This window comes from Rhizopus delemar, genomic scaffold (genome assembly GCF_000149305.1).
Source record: "Rhizopus delemar RA 99-880 supercont3.3 genomic scaffold, whole genome shotgun sequence".
Taxonomy (NCBI): domain Eukaryota; kingdom Fungi; phylum Mucoromycota; class Mucoromycetes; order Mucorales; family Rhizopodaceae; genus Rhizopus; species Rhizopus delemar.
In genome coordinates, this window is record NW_027137829.1 from 2558543 (window position 1) to 2573425 (window position 14883).

A 14883-nucleotide genomic window follows, 5' to 3' on the forward strand; every position below is an offset into this window, starting at 1 on the left:
ATGCAAATTACTTCAAGAGCGCGATGCGCCTACCCAAGTGTTATCTAGCCGTAAAAACATCTATGATAATGACGAGTGTGATGTGTTTTCACACAATAAGATTGATGCTTCTAAAGTATATTTGGGTAAAAAGGACAAGGCCAACGCAGATAGCCTGTTGGATGATAAGTCATTTATCGACAAGGACAGTGTGATGCAGCGTGTGGTAGATATGTATGAGGATGAATATGATGATACTTATGACGATATTAATGACGCTGCTGGCGTGGCGACAGTCGGACAAGAAGATGCACAGGACATCGTTAAGCAAAAGGCAACCCACTTAGATCCAGGTATCCAACATGAAAGTTTACTGGTTCATCTATTTATGGAGAATCCAGATATATTGGCACGTAACAGTACAGCCAGAAGATCACCTAAAAGAATAGAACTCAGAAAACAAACAGGTATGACAGATGAACAGTTAGAAGGTTGGGCTATTATGTTTAGTAGAAATGTAAGTTATATGATTAAAAATGGAGATCAAAGTTATGCATATACTTATTCACTTAATAATAGCCAAGAAAGCAGCGTATACTGGATAAATACATGCTATTTGATGGAAAGCAAGATGAAATATCCAAAAAACCACAAGCATCACAACAATCACAAGCATCACAACAATCACAGCCATCTAAAAAGCCTATTACCAAAGACCATTCATATAAAGAAAAAAATAAGGCACGATTTGGCAATCACAATAGAAAGACAATGCGAGATAGAAAGATTAATAAGGCAGGACCACCTCCTTCTTAGAACATGCTACTTTGTAAATAAATATCTTTTCCTCTGTGGTAACTCGAACACAAATCGTAGTCCAATCAGGTTTTTTCTATTGTATATTTTTAGGACTTTTTATTATCAGCTGTTTTATCCTTTTACCTTTTTTAAAAAACAACCTCCCGTATACAATATGTCCAACAAACGTAGTCGGTCGCCTTCTATTGTTGATAGTAGCGAAAAGCGTCTTTGTATAGATCAGAATAATTTACTTTCTGAATTAACTCAAGTTTTGAATCAAATCAATTCAACACCTTCCTCTGGTGAAATATCTGCTGAATTGATCGAAACATTCAAGATTCTCTTGTTAGAAATTGAACAATTGTCAGCTGATGAGAGTAACTTGGAAGCAAAGGCAGTAAGGTATGAGAGCGACCGATGTTTGGAATCTTGGTTCGATGATTTGTTGGAGCGTTGTGGTGATGATTTGGATTGGAACGATCTTGCACTTGCCTTAGCCTTGGAAGAAGAAGAGGAAGAGGAACAAAGAAACGAAGAAGAAGAAGAGGAAAAGGAAGAAGAAATTATTATTGTAGATGATGAAGATACACCTGTACAGCGACTCACAGTTTCATAGTTTTTACACTACTCAATCCCCAACTTTTTTGTATCAATTTTTTCTATTCTTTTTATGTGCAATAATACCAAAACACACAGCAATTGTTTCAAACTTGTATAAAAGAAAGCAATAAAGAAATAAGTTTTGCTATGGCAAAATCAAATAGGGAAACAAAATCTACAGGTGAACCATCTATCTTAGAAGCTTACTTCAATCTTGCAAGCGCTTTTTTTTTAAAAAAAATATTTCTCCTTCTTCTTTGTCTGATCGATGACGATAACATCTCATACTCTAGCTCGTATATTAGTAAGTGACAGAAGCTCAAGGAGCATGTCAGCTCGTATATTAGCTACCAAAATGATATTCACAATCTGCATTTTTTTTTTCAACAGTAGGATACAAGCCATTTATTTATTTGTTTATTTTTTTACTATTACAAGGGCTATTTTCAAATAAATAGGTTACTCACACTTTTTTATTTAGGTGCCGGACATTGACTCGCAATTACATTTACTCCTTATCTCCTTTTGATGCTTGTGCTTTATTCCTCCTACACAAATGTCAAAATATCGGTACAGATCTCTGCTTAGGATATGTAGAGCACACTTTAACCACATTACGCTTGTTACTCTCAAATTAAAAATTACAACAGAGCGCAAATCTTTGCATATAACTCTCTATGTTTTCCTTATTATACATGACATATATTGAAGTTGTATTTAATATTGTATAATGAAGATGAGATAAAATTTAGTTTGTAATATAATACAATCACGGTAAGTTACAGTAATTTAAAGTGGCTTCTGGAAAATAGAGCATCCAATTGAGTGTTTACATCATAAATATTATTTTTTTTTAATACATTTGTTCTTCATATGCATTTTCCATGGCTTGTCTTTGCTTCACAAATTCTGGAGTTACATATAAAAATGTTGATAATACAGAACAGCTTTGGAAGGACGATGTCACATGGGAGCTTAGTTGCTTGTAATCATTTGCTTCTAATTCTTCTTCAAGTGCTCTCATTTTCCTAATAATTACATTGTATGCATAACGAAATTCGTCAGCTGCACTCTCAGCTTCAAAGGACTTAGATCCAATATCATTACTCTCATCTTGAGGATCAAGAATTGAAAAAAGTTCTTTTCCGTTTCTACTTCTTCCAAACTTATTCAATTCCTTTTTGCATTTGTTTAGTTTCCTTTTTTTTACTTTCAATTGTAATGATTTGTATGTACCTTGTAAAAATAACGGCCTTCTCCTCGGATATCAATTCCTACACATTCCATAGAAAAATGAATTCCATAAAGTAATAAGAAGTCTAAAAGAAGGACACTGATATTTTCCATTGGATCAATTTGACCTGTTGCCACCATAGGGTGTCTCTGTAGATGAAAAAAATATTCTCGCATTACTAATCCATTTTTTTTTTCTTTTTTTCTTGCTTGGCTCTTACCTGCAAGAAGCTCACTACTAAACAAACTATAGCGTATCCACCTAGGCCTCCTGTATAGACTTCATTCAGTTTACATTGCGCCAGATAATATTTAATAATAAGAATGAGCGGTCGGGCTGCAGGATGATCGAGTATTGCTCTTCTTACTAAATCGGCGCTTCGTACACCGTTTGTTGTATTCAGTACAATATCGACCTTCAGTCCAGTATACAGTTCCTCAAATTTTATCACTGGTACCTATCACAAACTAACTTTAATTTTTTAAAAGTGATATGAGATCTGTTCCTTACAGTTGCATGTCGAATGACTTGCGGTTTGTCACATAATCCCGCTTTTTTTAAAGAATTAGCAACTGCATCCAATCGCGGATTTTGTTCGTAGAAGGTGATGTCAAGATCTATGTCACTTTTTAAATGATAAGCATAAACATTTTGTTTTGTTATCCCAATTGATGGTCACTTTTTACCTATTAGGAAGAAACAAACACGTAGCAAAGCTGCCAAAAACGCTCACTTCAGCATCCGGCCATTGTTTACTGATGGCTTTGCTGATTCTCTGTACAATGCTTTCTCTTAATTCCATTTCAATTTCTGTAGGTTCAATATATCGTAAAAAGCAGTCAACTTCTTGTCGAAAACTTTAGAAAAGGTCAGTTTTTCCTATTTGAAAAAAGATTCTTTTAACTTACATATCGTAAGAATGTGTCTCCGTGTTTGCAAAATCAAAATTCATCATTTCCATCCAAGGATAACAAAAATTATAACGACTTCCTTCAAAAGCATCTTTGCTAAAAGGATTAGCTTTCAATTGTTTCCTTTCCTCAAATCTTCGTTGTTGTCTGCTGATCTTAGGATCTTCTAATGGAATGAAATCCTCCTCATGATCTGAATTTTGGTGTATTGAGGATTCCGTAGCGGATGACGATGATGAAAATGGTATATGGGGAAAGTCTACAAACTTATCATTAGATACGCGGCATTTTTTTCTCACTTGTTTAAGAATAAAAAAAACCTTCTGATTGCTTGCCTTTATTATTTTTACTCTTGTACTTCTTTGCTTTTTTCGCCATAATATAAAGCCTTCTTTCTATATATTAAATAAAAAGAGAGAAAAAAAAGGAAAAAAAAAAGGGCTAAAAGCAAATTGCTTATAGTCAAATACACTATAAGCCACAATTTATGCAAGCTAATTCATTATCAAAAGGCACTTATTGTTAACGTTGTATGTTGCAAAAGGCTACTTAACTTCTCTCATTTTCACAATAACATTAATTTATTTTTTTAGTTAAAACAACATGATATGTATATCAATTTTGAAATAAAGCAGTTCATAGACCGATTTAGCTTACTCTTTGAACACTTAAGACGCTTAAGAACAGTCTGAACTGGTAATTATATATATTTTCCTTTGATTAATCTCCATCTTTGCTAACTGAAGCCTTTTTTAAGTCAGCATTGGTGCTTTTTAATATAGGAGCATTTTTAATGAAAAATCAACCCTTGATTTGAACGCGAGAGTATCATTCAAAGCTTAAATATTAAAAGGACAGGCTGTAGATGGCTCGTAAGACTTTATGAATATAATTAAATGCTGACCCTATTTACTTGCAAACTTCTGTTTACTTCAGTTTACTTGATTATAGTGAATCAAGGAAATATTTTACATTAAAAACAGCACAACTATCCTATCATATTAATACATTCAATAAAACCCTAGAAACTGATTGTACAGTCATTATTAAAAGCATATTAGTCATTGTAAGTAATAAACTTGAAAATGTTAGAGTTTGTATAACCATCAAATCGGTCTTCCCATCAAAAAGAACAGCAACCAAGCATGAATAACTTTTGCTCAACAACGTAAAGTTTGATATCTTCTTTACGAACCTCAAGACTAAAATGGAATACCAAGCTAAAAAGACTACTTGACTTCAGTACTTGTATCAATATATAACATAACTGTCATCAAATAAACACCACAATTACATTTCACTTATCAGCAATGTAGCACTTTAAAATATTATATAATCGACATGCTTTTTATAGATACTTTTATTGGTCAAGAAAGATTATTATGTATGCAGCATAAAGGTGACAAGAAGATGCTTTGTGCACAAAATAGCATATTTTGAAGATAAAATGATGCTAGCTCCAATAGCCATAAGAACAAGCTTAAAATACTAAAAATCATAACCAAGACAAAAGATATGGTGAACACATTTGTTTGTGGCTCCAGAGATTACGATTAAAATTGGCTTTTATTTATAACTAAAATCCACGTGAGCACATAATCACCTTTGTGATTGAATTGCCCGGGCTAGATCAAGAAACGTGTAAAGAGCTAAAAACCTTTTTGATAGGCAAAAAGGGAAAAAGACAGAGAAGGGAAAAGGAGAAAGGAAAAGTATGATCAAATACTAGGTTAAGTCTTGCCGAGCCAGTCCACCAACTTGGTTCCAAGAGAGGGAGTTTCCGAAGGGATCTTGCCATGATGAAGGTAATCGAGTTCGAATAGAATTTGGCAGACAGTACGCCAGCGGACATTCCAGGCTGAGGGAGTTGATGAGGGAGGTTTGGGAGCTGCGAGAGCACTGTTCTTGCGTTTGGTTGGTAATTTGTTCAAAAGGAGGGACAAGGGATCAGGCTCGGTAGAAGGCATTTGTAGTCGTTGGTGCATGTGTAGGCACCAAATTGCATGAGAATGGGTGAGCATGTCATTTGGATGGTAAATACACGGCTTAGGTACACTGTCCAGGAACTAACCAAGGCGCCAGCGTACGACTCGGCTACGTTCAATTGAAATCATTGATAACCAGAGGATAGGATCAATAGTTGATTGCGAGCGGCAAGCAGACAAAAGCTTTGAGTGTGCACGCTGACAATTTTGGTTAAACAAACCCTCGAGGTATTTCCGACAGATGGTTCTGAACATTTGGCGATTGAGATATTCTATGTCTTGGTTACAGCATACTCGCCATAGAGGAGATGAAGTGAGCTTGTATCAGTGAGAATGGCTTGCAGAGGTTCGAAGATATGGTAGTAACCAAGAAAGTAGAGTGTCATCAGGTAAATTCAGAGATCGAAGTATGAACTTGGCTTGTAGGTTATGGACGTGATTTTTCATTGAAGGATGGTTCACCAAATGGAGCATAAATTTGGTTGAGGAAAGGGGCCGCCCCCAAAGATTTCACGTAGACGCTGGTTCTGACAAGGTTCGATTTTTGAAATTCGCGAAACTTCGCTCCAGAGATTACAGCGCTTTGCGTTTGAAATCCAGTAGAAGCTGTGCTCTGAATAATATGTTTCAGTATGTATCTAGACATCCAGTAGTTAACATTAGTTTATATATTTTAGTTTATTACTATCATCAGATTATAAAATATCCTTAATGTCAAATAATATCGGTCGTAACTGTCTTTTGTCATCTAATCTCAGGCCTTGTTCAACTAATATAAATAGCCTTGAAACCTTTCTTTGATAAAAGTATTCGATTTTAGAACTGTTGTTCGGTCTCGTTAATTCTTTGTCTTATTTTTTAATGCTAAAATCACTTCAGACGGGAAAAAATATCGGTGTAGTTTACCTGTCGTAACAGATGTATGTTAATGGTCTATCCAATGTTATAGCACGGAGCTTGAGATCTATTAATATTGCGAGATATAGAATAAATGTTATTGCCCTTTAGTGCAATTAGAGAGTGGTTTATATTATCCATCATCACAAACCCAACAATTACAAGGTCCATTTGATGCTGGTGTGACGTTTTGGCTAGTTACCATAGTTGATCTTTCATCATTTTTGGGCATTTAAGCTCAAGCTCTTTCATCTCTTTGATACCTTCGTCACCAGTGTCTTCCTTGCCAACCTCAGCACAGCCAAGCTCACCCTGATTGAATTTGAATAAAAATTCGGTTTTGTGGCCATGCTTTTTTCTTTCCTTGTTTATCCTGCCTTGGTTTCGGCGACTGCTGCTTGCACGACTTTCTTTTTCTCCACTAAGAAAGAATAAAATCACTAATAAAAAAAACTCCCTTGTCATATTCAGTTCCTACGTTCGCACGTCAATGCTGGCATTGTTAAAAGCAGTGTCAACAAAGTACCAAATTCGACGAACTAACTGTCGAATTCTCTTCATCAGGTTGGTAACCTTCAATTATGGGACCGATATCATCATTGTCTTGCTGTTGAATGCAAAGCCCAGAAACTCCTGAGTTTTTGATGGTATGAGAAACTCTTTTTGTAATTGATGAGGAAGCCTAGTTTCTCGAGACATTGCCTTAATTTGATTGTCACTTGGTTCATCTCTTGCTTTGTCTTCGCCAAGATGCAGATGTCGTCCAAATAATAGATGGTTAGAATCCATTCTTTCCTCAGAGGTTCTATGGCATAACGCATGATTTTGGAGAAAATCCTTGGTGCTACACTGAGGCCGAACGCAAGGGATTTGTATCTGTAAACAACTCCTTCGTTCTCGAAACTTAGGAAATCTTGGGAGTCTACGTGCATTGGAATAACTACATACACGTCCTTTAAATCGATTTTGCAAATGTAATCGTCTTTTCCTGTAAAGAACTTGAAGAGGAATCGCCGATTTTGTATAGGAGATACCTCTATTATCCCTCCATCCAAGAATTTCTGTATTGCTTCGTTGATGTGATGTTGATCTTCTATTGTTGTCGCTTTCTTTTGATTCCTCCATAGGATCGGTTTCTTGGAAAATTAGATCTTGTAACCATTTTGAATTACTGATAGGGGCCAAGGGTGATTGGTTATTGTTTTCCAGTAAGGGAGAAAATGTTGTAGGCGACTGCCCGGTAGGATGCCATCTGAGGGAATGGTGTAGTTTGTTGTTGAGCTTATAGTAGGGTTTGATTGTATTGATAGTTGTTGAGTCGGTGGTATTGATGGAGGTTGTGGTGGTAAGGGTTGTAATTTGTGTGGCATTACTGACTGGATGTTCCCTGTGTTGAATGGTCTGTTGATGTTGTACTGTAAGAATTGCTGATGTAACTGTTGCTGTTGAAGGTTGGGGCCCCACGTCCTCTCCCCCCAAAATAGTTTTTTGTTCCACCTCGTCCATAGAATCCACGTCCTCCTCGAGTGTTGTTCCAAGTTGAATTCGACTGATATCCTCCTCGACCTCTTTCAGCTGGGGCACAGGTGATTGCTGCTTTAAGTACTCGTTGCTGGTAGTTAGCTTCGTTGTATTTTGCAATAAACTATTCGCTAAAGGCTTCTCGCCTGCTTCCTGACTCCTTTGCTTCCAAGTGTTTAAGACTTGGTGGTAACCTAGGCGTTCTAATGGTGTAGTCTTTATCATCTTTATCATGTTGTTTACCTTGAACCCAGACATGTATTGCAAGTCGCTTGGCACTTTCCAACGCTTCATCCAAAAGTTGGTTGGCTTCCTCTGCTGATAGCTCTCCTGCTTTGATGGTAAGGAGCTGTTCGGAGATTTCTGTTGCTGCTCTTCCATGTAATCGGATAGCCTCTGCTCTTTTGTAGTGCGCGTTGACCACTTGGGCGGTATCAACGGTGAACTGTTTGAATTTTGGTAGGAAAGACTTGTTGATTTCTTCGGCCACAGTCCACAATACGCGGTTTACAAAGATATGGGAAAGAAAGGGAAAACAAGTTTATTATTATTATAAAAAAGAAAAATAAAGCGTGGGTCAGAGAGCATGTATCACATCGGAAATCGAAGTGGAGTCAACTGGAATTCGTTTAGGTACGACAACAAATTGAAAAAAAAATTAGAAAAAAAAAAAAAAACTGCTTATTTATTAAACAATATGTATTCAGCATTTAGTATTTCAAAACCTGTCCTTCATAATCAATAAGCTTGCCTGAATCAGCAGCTGTAGCGTTGTCAAGCTTGGCTAATTGTTTTGAGATTGATTCATCTGGATTAATTACAAGGTCTGGAAAGGTTTTACTAATATCAACACTCATGTCAGTCTTGACCAAGCCAGGATGAGAAGCATAGACAACAAAGTTTTCTTTGGCGAGTTGAGTGGATTGTAACTTGGTAAGCATGTTAAGACCACTCTTGGCGATTCTGTAAGCAGTGCCTTCAGGGAAGTCAGCCAATTCAATGCTTCCTAATAAGGATGACATGTTGAGAATCTTTTTAACGCGGTCAGGGCCACGTTTGCGAAGTAAAGGCAAGAATGCATTGGTAACTTCATTGACAGCTAATACGTTTGTTTCAAAGATTTCAAGGATTTCTTTCTTGGGGCTTTGTTTAAATGTTAAACATATCTCTTTGTTAAATTGAAATGTTTATAACTTACGCTTGTTCAGGATCGGTATATGATCCTGCAATGCCGGCATTATTAATCAAGACATCAACACCTTCAGGAGCAAGCTTTGAAATCTCTTCAACGGCTTCCTGTTGTCCATGATGTTCAATCAGCAAGAACATTATAATATATGTGTAGGAACTATTACCTTGATGGACTTTTCGCTAGTGGTGTCCAATTTGATGCCGTACACCTTCTTACCATCAACCAATTTCTGCAAACCTTCAGATTTATCGGGATTACGAGCACAAGCAAAGACAGTGTCTCCTCGAGCAGAAATTTGTTTAACGAATTCGAGTCCAATACCACGAGAAGTGCCAGTAATAACGTAAGAAACCATAGCTATGAATTTAAAAAGGTTAAAATAATATGAAAAAGAAAGCTTTAGGATAAATTTTCCTTATTTAAATAGATATAACAACTGTCGGATATACAACTTTATGTTAAGTGAAACCATCGTTTACGAATCATTCTTTTTATAAATAGTATACCGTGGTTGAAATTCATGGATCACTTTAAAGCCAAGTCATTTAGTGATTCTGGTTGGATGATTTAAATTTTCTAGAATTTAGAAAACTCAGTCATTTAATGACTATAACGAGCTAAAATTAATTGTAGGCTTGGGCATTCCATGATTGACTGCGCAGATACTTGTACGGCTGTGATTTGCTCCTAGTTTTATGGATTGATATTTCATGTCCAGAAAGCAGTAAATGGATTATAACGCAATTTTTGCATACACACCGTATTGCATTAATAAGCAACGCGTATACTATTTTTTCCCAAAACAAGAATTTTTAATTACAAATCAAAAATGAAAAATTAAAGAAGGGAAACAAGAATGGCTATCTAGTTTTTTGAGTCAAGAAAACAAGGACATTATTCAAATACAATTTATGCATTTTGCGTAGTGTTGTTATTACAGTATGCGATGTTTCATTATGTAAGATATACAGAAGTAATCTTTTTGTTGTTCAAATAAGTTTGTCTAGAAGTGTTTAAAAACCCCTTTTAGTATTTTTTTTATTTGGGATTTACAAGTTGAAGTCTTTAAAACCATGGAATCCTTTTCGAGCCAAATACCTATGGACTTTTTTTTTTTTTTTTTTTTTTTTTTTTTTGCAAAATTGATACCTTCATAAATACACTAATAGTTGCTAAGTTGTATTACTAACATTTATTTAATAAGTACGAAAATGCAGACTATTGACTAGTTTTATAAATGTTCAGATTGTAGACGTATTGGAGTTGAATAAATCATTTTACTCACAAATTGGCGTTGATATGCTTCTGACTTCTTGAATAAAATAATTGTGTTGCATTTTTGCTTTAATATAATGGGTAGTAGTGATTGACAGAATTGCAAGATGAAGTTTTCCCAGTAACTTTTAGTATAATTTGACTTATATCCAAATACAAGTACTTTTTGTTGTCTGTACATTATCATGCCAAGTTGTATCAAGTGCTTTTGATATATACCTTGTTATTTTTACTTGCAATAAGATACGAGTAGCAATTAGTGTTCACTGAATTAATTTGTAGACAACAACCTACTAAATCCTTTATTACTGAGTTTGCTGTAATCGTTCTTTCGAAAGCATAAAAGAAGTTTTGAAATTTTTTTAAAAAAAATACGTTTTATTGAAATTTACATGAATGTACTCTTTTACAATAACAAAGCAGTCTCATCTCTTTTGATTTTCTTTTATATCTCGATTACATTAAGGCGTGACGTTATGAATAATAGAATAAACATTCATATTTGCATATAATGATTCAACATGAAAGGCTGTATGATAACTATCTTTATAAAGCTGATTCAAATGGCCAATTTTTTTCACTTCTGCCCTTTAAAATTTCTCTCTGTACAGTCCTCTGTGTCGTCCGGTACGTTTGCTTCAATCACACCAGGACCATTAAGGCTGGCTTGAAAGTCAATGCCATTTCTCCTTTGGTTTTCCTTTCTCCGCCAGGCAGTTGAAATTCCCAGCAATTGCTGTATTACGTTTTAACGTTTGTTCTCCTGAATACAGCATGAGCAATGATATCATAGATTTTTTCATGTGTTATCTTTAGCAAAATTAAGACTTGCTCAGTGATTAGCATTTTACCTTTCTCTTCTTTTTTTTTTTTTTTTTTTTTTTTTTTTTTTTTTTGAAAAAAAAAATTGTTTATCTCGTATTTCATTATGAGAGACTTCTTTCCACTTTCCATCACTTTCTATAGATTTTTGCCTTATTTGGAAAGGTATCCACAACATCAGACCTGAACATGCCTACTATAAATCAGTTACAAGCAGAACTTGCTGCAGCCAAGGCCGAAATCAATCGACTACAGCAACAAAACGCCTCCCTTCTTGAGCGGTTAGCTCAGTCACCATCCACCACTGTGCCTAAGCGCGTTCTTATTGCTACCGTTCCCCATCCACCTGCTTCCCCTTCGTCACTGCAACTTAAACCACCTACCAAACGTCCCCCACCTCCAGAGCTTGAACCCGCTCCCCTCCAAAAAGCTTCCAAACCTAAATATGCTCCACCACTTCCCAGCCAAACGACTGCTGCTCGCACTTTCAGTCCCCCTTCCACCAATCAAGGGTTTAAATACCTTTATCTCCCTATACAACGCCGTCTTCCCATTCGCCAAATACGTTCTCTACTTCGATGATTGCATATCAACAGCAATCGTGTCCTAGACATTCACTATCCCGACCATCATCTCGTTGTCCTCCTCATCCATAACAACTATGAAGCTGAAGTTCGCTCTCAATTAGAAAAGTTTGAAATTCCTATACATGATGATTACGATCCTCTGGATCCAAACAACCTTCGAAATCCTTACTATGACGACTTCGATCAAGATGAAAAGGAGTGTGCCGCATGGAGCGTCTTCACTCAACGCGTAATTCGTGCTATCCGTCGCCTCAAAGGCCCTGTTCAGCGCGCTGTTGCTCGCTTTTTCGTTGACAAAGGCATTATAGCTAGCGTTGTACTTAATGAGCTCTTTCCAGTCAAACAAACTTGAGTTCTACTTTTATTTTATGATATGACTTCCTTTCTTGTGGTCCATTTCCAAACAGTGATTTATTCACATGTTACTTCTTACTCCCCCTCTGTCCTTTTCTTTTTTTGCCCTTGCTCCCATAAGGGATTTTTTAACTTCTTTCACGCCTCATTTGATCTGGATTGGGCAATTATGGTGTCATGAGACACCGCGTGCTCATTTAAATCATTAAATAAAAGTATTATTTAAACGTATTTCATTATGATTTATGTACAAATATCAGTAGAATGACCGCTTTAATTTTTAAATAACATATACCAAAAGAGTTCGAGATGAAGTTCATCTATCAGGCGATAGATTCTAGCTGTAGTTTAAAGAATTTATTGAAAAAATACTTTGGTGCTAAATCTAGAATTATACGTCCGGTTGCGGGTCATTTTGGAGAGAGATATCCAGCTCTATACTCCAACTTTCTTTTATTGTTTGTGTTTAGTTGAAACCCATTTTAGCAAAACAAATTTATGCCTTTATTGCCTTTCAAATGAATTTGATGGCTAACTTTCTGTATTATTTTCTAGATTTTTTCAGTTGTTAAGCTACCGATAATAACGAAAATATGCATAGAACCAAATTACAGTCAGTTACTTTATCTTTTTGCATATATCGATTATGTTCTTTTATGAATAAGTTTCACAAAAAAAGCATTATGGAACAATCCTTGTATTTTCGCTGCCAAAAAAAAAAAAAAAAAAAAAAAAAAAAAAAAAAAAAAAAAAAAAAAAAAAAAAAAAAAAAACATGGTAAACTTTCCAGATCCGGATATTGATCTTGTACGTAAAGAAAAATCTTAATTTGTGTAATTTGATACTTTAGAATACATCCCTGACTTAAAGCCAGGCACTTGTCATGTAGACATTCGTAACGTGGCACAAATCCTTTCCCAGGTCAAATAATTTGATATATCAAATGTAAGAAGATCTGCGTTACATGAGTCCGTTGGCATTTAATATACTTTATTGCTGATGAACATTTCCAGCCAAGTGAAGCATGAATAAAATTCTCCAAGACAGAGCATTGTACAAGTTAGCTCTGAGGAAGTGTATAGTAACAAATAAATTTACTAGTAGCTATATTCTCATCAACTTTGTTTTTTCTTGTAATAATAAGAACAATAAATCGATAAATTCTGCTTTCTTTTTCAGAAAATACATAATATCATATACTTAAACTTGCCTAAGATTATAATAAAAGGAGTTGTTCCTTAAATAATGCGTGAGAACTATAATTATCAGAATTTGCAGGTACTGAGGCAAAGTCCATGCACTTATCACACGGAAACTTTTTTTGATACTTTAAAGTCTCTAGCAATTATATCTTTCTTGATTGTAATCCATCACCTTAGTAACCATAGTGTAAGTATTTGGTTAATGTCACACTAGGATACAGTAGGTTTCTTATGTCCTTTGATTATCTTCTTTTCTTCACTGTGTTACATTAAATTCTTACCTAACAAGGAATACATGTCTATCGAACGATTAGAACCAACATTTCAGTCAATAAGCCTCTGCTACAATCACTAAAAGCATCTCAATCACAAGTCTCAAGCATAGTAGCCCAAATGCCTTTTTTTATTTATTTATTTCTTTTACAAGAGGCTGAACCATTTTGACCATAAACTCAGATCATTCTTGTTGTTCGATGAGAGCCAACTTCGCCCCTTTTAAGCTCAGTTGCCTTTTTTCTTTGTTTTTTGAATGGTTGCCAGACATAAACGGTTTAACTGTGCAAAAGCTTAGTCAATCATTGGGGCTTCTTTTCCAAGCACGAGGCTTTTGGATCCCGTGTTACTTGATCAATGTAATACAGGATAACTGTCGTGCATGATTTGGCAGTTGCTATTATATTTATCTTCAGTCAATTCTGTACCTTGTCATCCCTTTTGATAAATGATAACCATTGGCTCAAAGTTTGATTTTCAATTGTTACTTGAAGGCGATGTCTTTGAAGACTTGATTGTTCAGTAAAGAACAGGCAATATCTATGACTTTGAGGGTTAATTTTCTAAGTTTGACATCAAGCTAATCATACCATCGTCTCTTTTTCACTCTTATTTTAATAATAAATTTAACGTAATCATCTTTACTTTTCAAAATCCAAAAATTAGTTGGTAACCGGAACTGTTGTGATCCTCTAATATTGCTTTTATTATGAACGTGCCTGGATGATGACAACTCTTAGATTATCTCTGAAAATAAAGTACAAAATCTGCATACGTGTTACACATGCACTCTCTCAGGCTTGACCGAGAAGAGGAGTATAAATACATAGTTACGCGCTTTGAGTATGTATATATGATACTGATAATATACTCATTCTGCGAACAAGCTCCTGTTTTTTTTTTTTTTTTTACGTGATAAAGCATACATTGGAAACTGAATAGAGTACGATTCGAAAGAGAGATAAGAGTTTAATACAAGCACAGAGGGACGCTTAGTTTGTGTGAATATACTTTCAAATGATACATAAAAAAGCGAATAGATTTGATCCTACGAATTAATAGAGGACAAATCCAATGATTATTAAGGACAGTCTAGTAAAATCTTCTGATAGCTTCATGGTTTAATGTCTGCTATCTATAGCACCCGTAATAAAAAGTATTGGTTCATGCCTCTTTCTTACAAGATGAGATCTATGTTTCTCGAATTAGACAGTGATTCAATTTACATTAAACTAGTTTGAAACTTGCCG

The 14883-nt window shown here is 35.3% G+C and overlaps 5 protein-coding genes across 5 annotated transcripts; 2 read left to right on the plus strand and 3 right to left on the minus strand.

Moving 5' to 3' along the window:
• Positions 1-952: 952 nt before the first annotated feature.
• Positions 953-1396, plus strand: RO3G_05201 (uncharacterized protein; the record flags this gene model as incomplete). Its single annotated transcript, XM_067659791.1, has 1 exon — positions 953-1396. One exon carries the CDS (start codon positions 953-955, stop codon positions 1394-1396), a length of 444 nt encoding a protein of 147 aa, XP_067515892.1.
• Positions 1397-2233: 837 nt separating this feature from the next.
• On the minus strand, positions 2234-4569 carry RO3G_05202 (uncharacterized protein; the record flags this gene model as incomplete). Its single annotated transcript, XM_067659792.1, has 10 exons — positions 2234-2557; positions 2617-2763; positions 2982-3071; positions 3125-3239; positions 3301-3471; positions 3523-3784; positions 3876-3920; positions 4183-4213; positions 4498-4518; positions 4564-4569. The coding sequence occupies 10 exons, from the start codon at positions 4567-4569 to the stop codon at positions 2234-2236; spliced, it is 1212 nt and encodes a 403-aa protein (XP_067515893.1).
• A 686-nt stretch (positions 4570-5255) lies between these two features.
• Positions 5256-5492, minus strand: RO3G_05203 (uncharacterized protein; the record flags this gene model as incomplete). The annotated part of the gene is made up of 1 exon (XM_067659793.1): positions 5256-5492. One exon carries the CDS (start codon positions 5490-5492, stop codon positions 5256-5258), a length of 237 nt encoding a protein of 78 aa, XP_067515894.1.
• A 3146-nt stretch (positions 5493-8638) lies between these two features.
• Positions 8639-9475, minus strand: RO3G_05204 (uncharacterized protein; the record flags this gene model as incomplete). Its single annotated transcript, XM_067659794.1, has 3 exons — positions 8639-9071; positions 9127-9224; positions 9284-9475. 3 exons carry the CDS (start codon positions 9473-9475, stop codon positions 8639-8641), a joined length of 723 nt encoding a protein of 240 aa, XP_067515895.1.
• Positions 9476-11406: 1931 nt separating this feature from the next.
• Positions 11407-12156, plus strand: RO3G_05205 (uncharacterized protein; the record flags this gene model as incomplete). The annotated part of the gene is made up of 2 exons (XM_067659795.1): positions 11407-11729; positions 11814-12156. The coding sequence occupies 2 exons, from the start codon at positions 11407-11409 to the stop codon at positions 12154-12156; spliced, it is 666 nt and encodes a 221-aa protein (XP_067515896.1).
• Positions 12157-14883: the final 2727 nt, after the last annotated feature.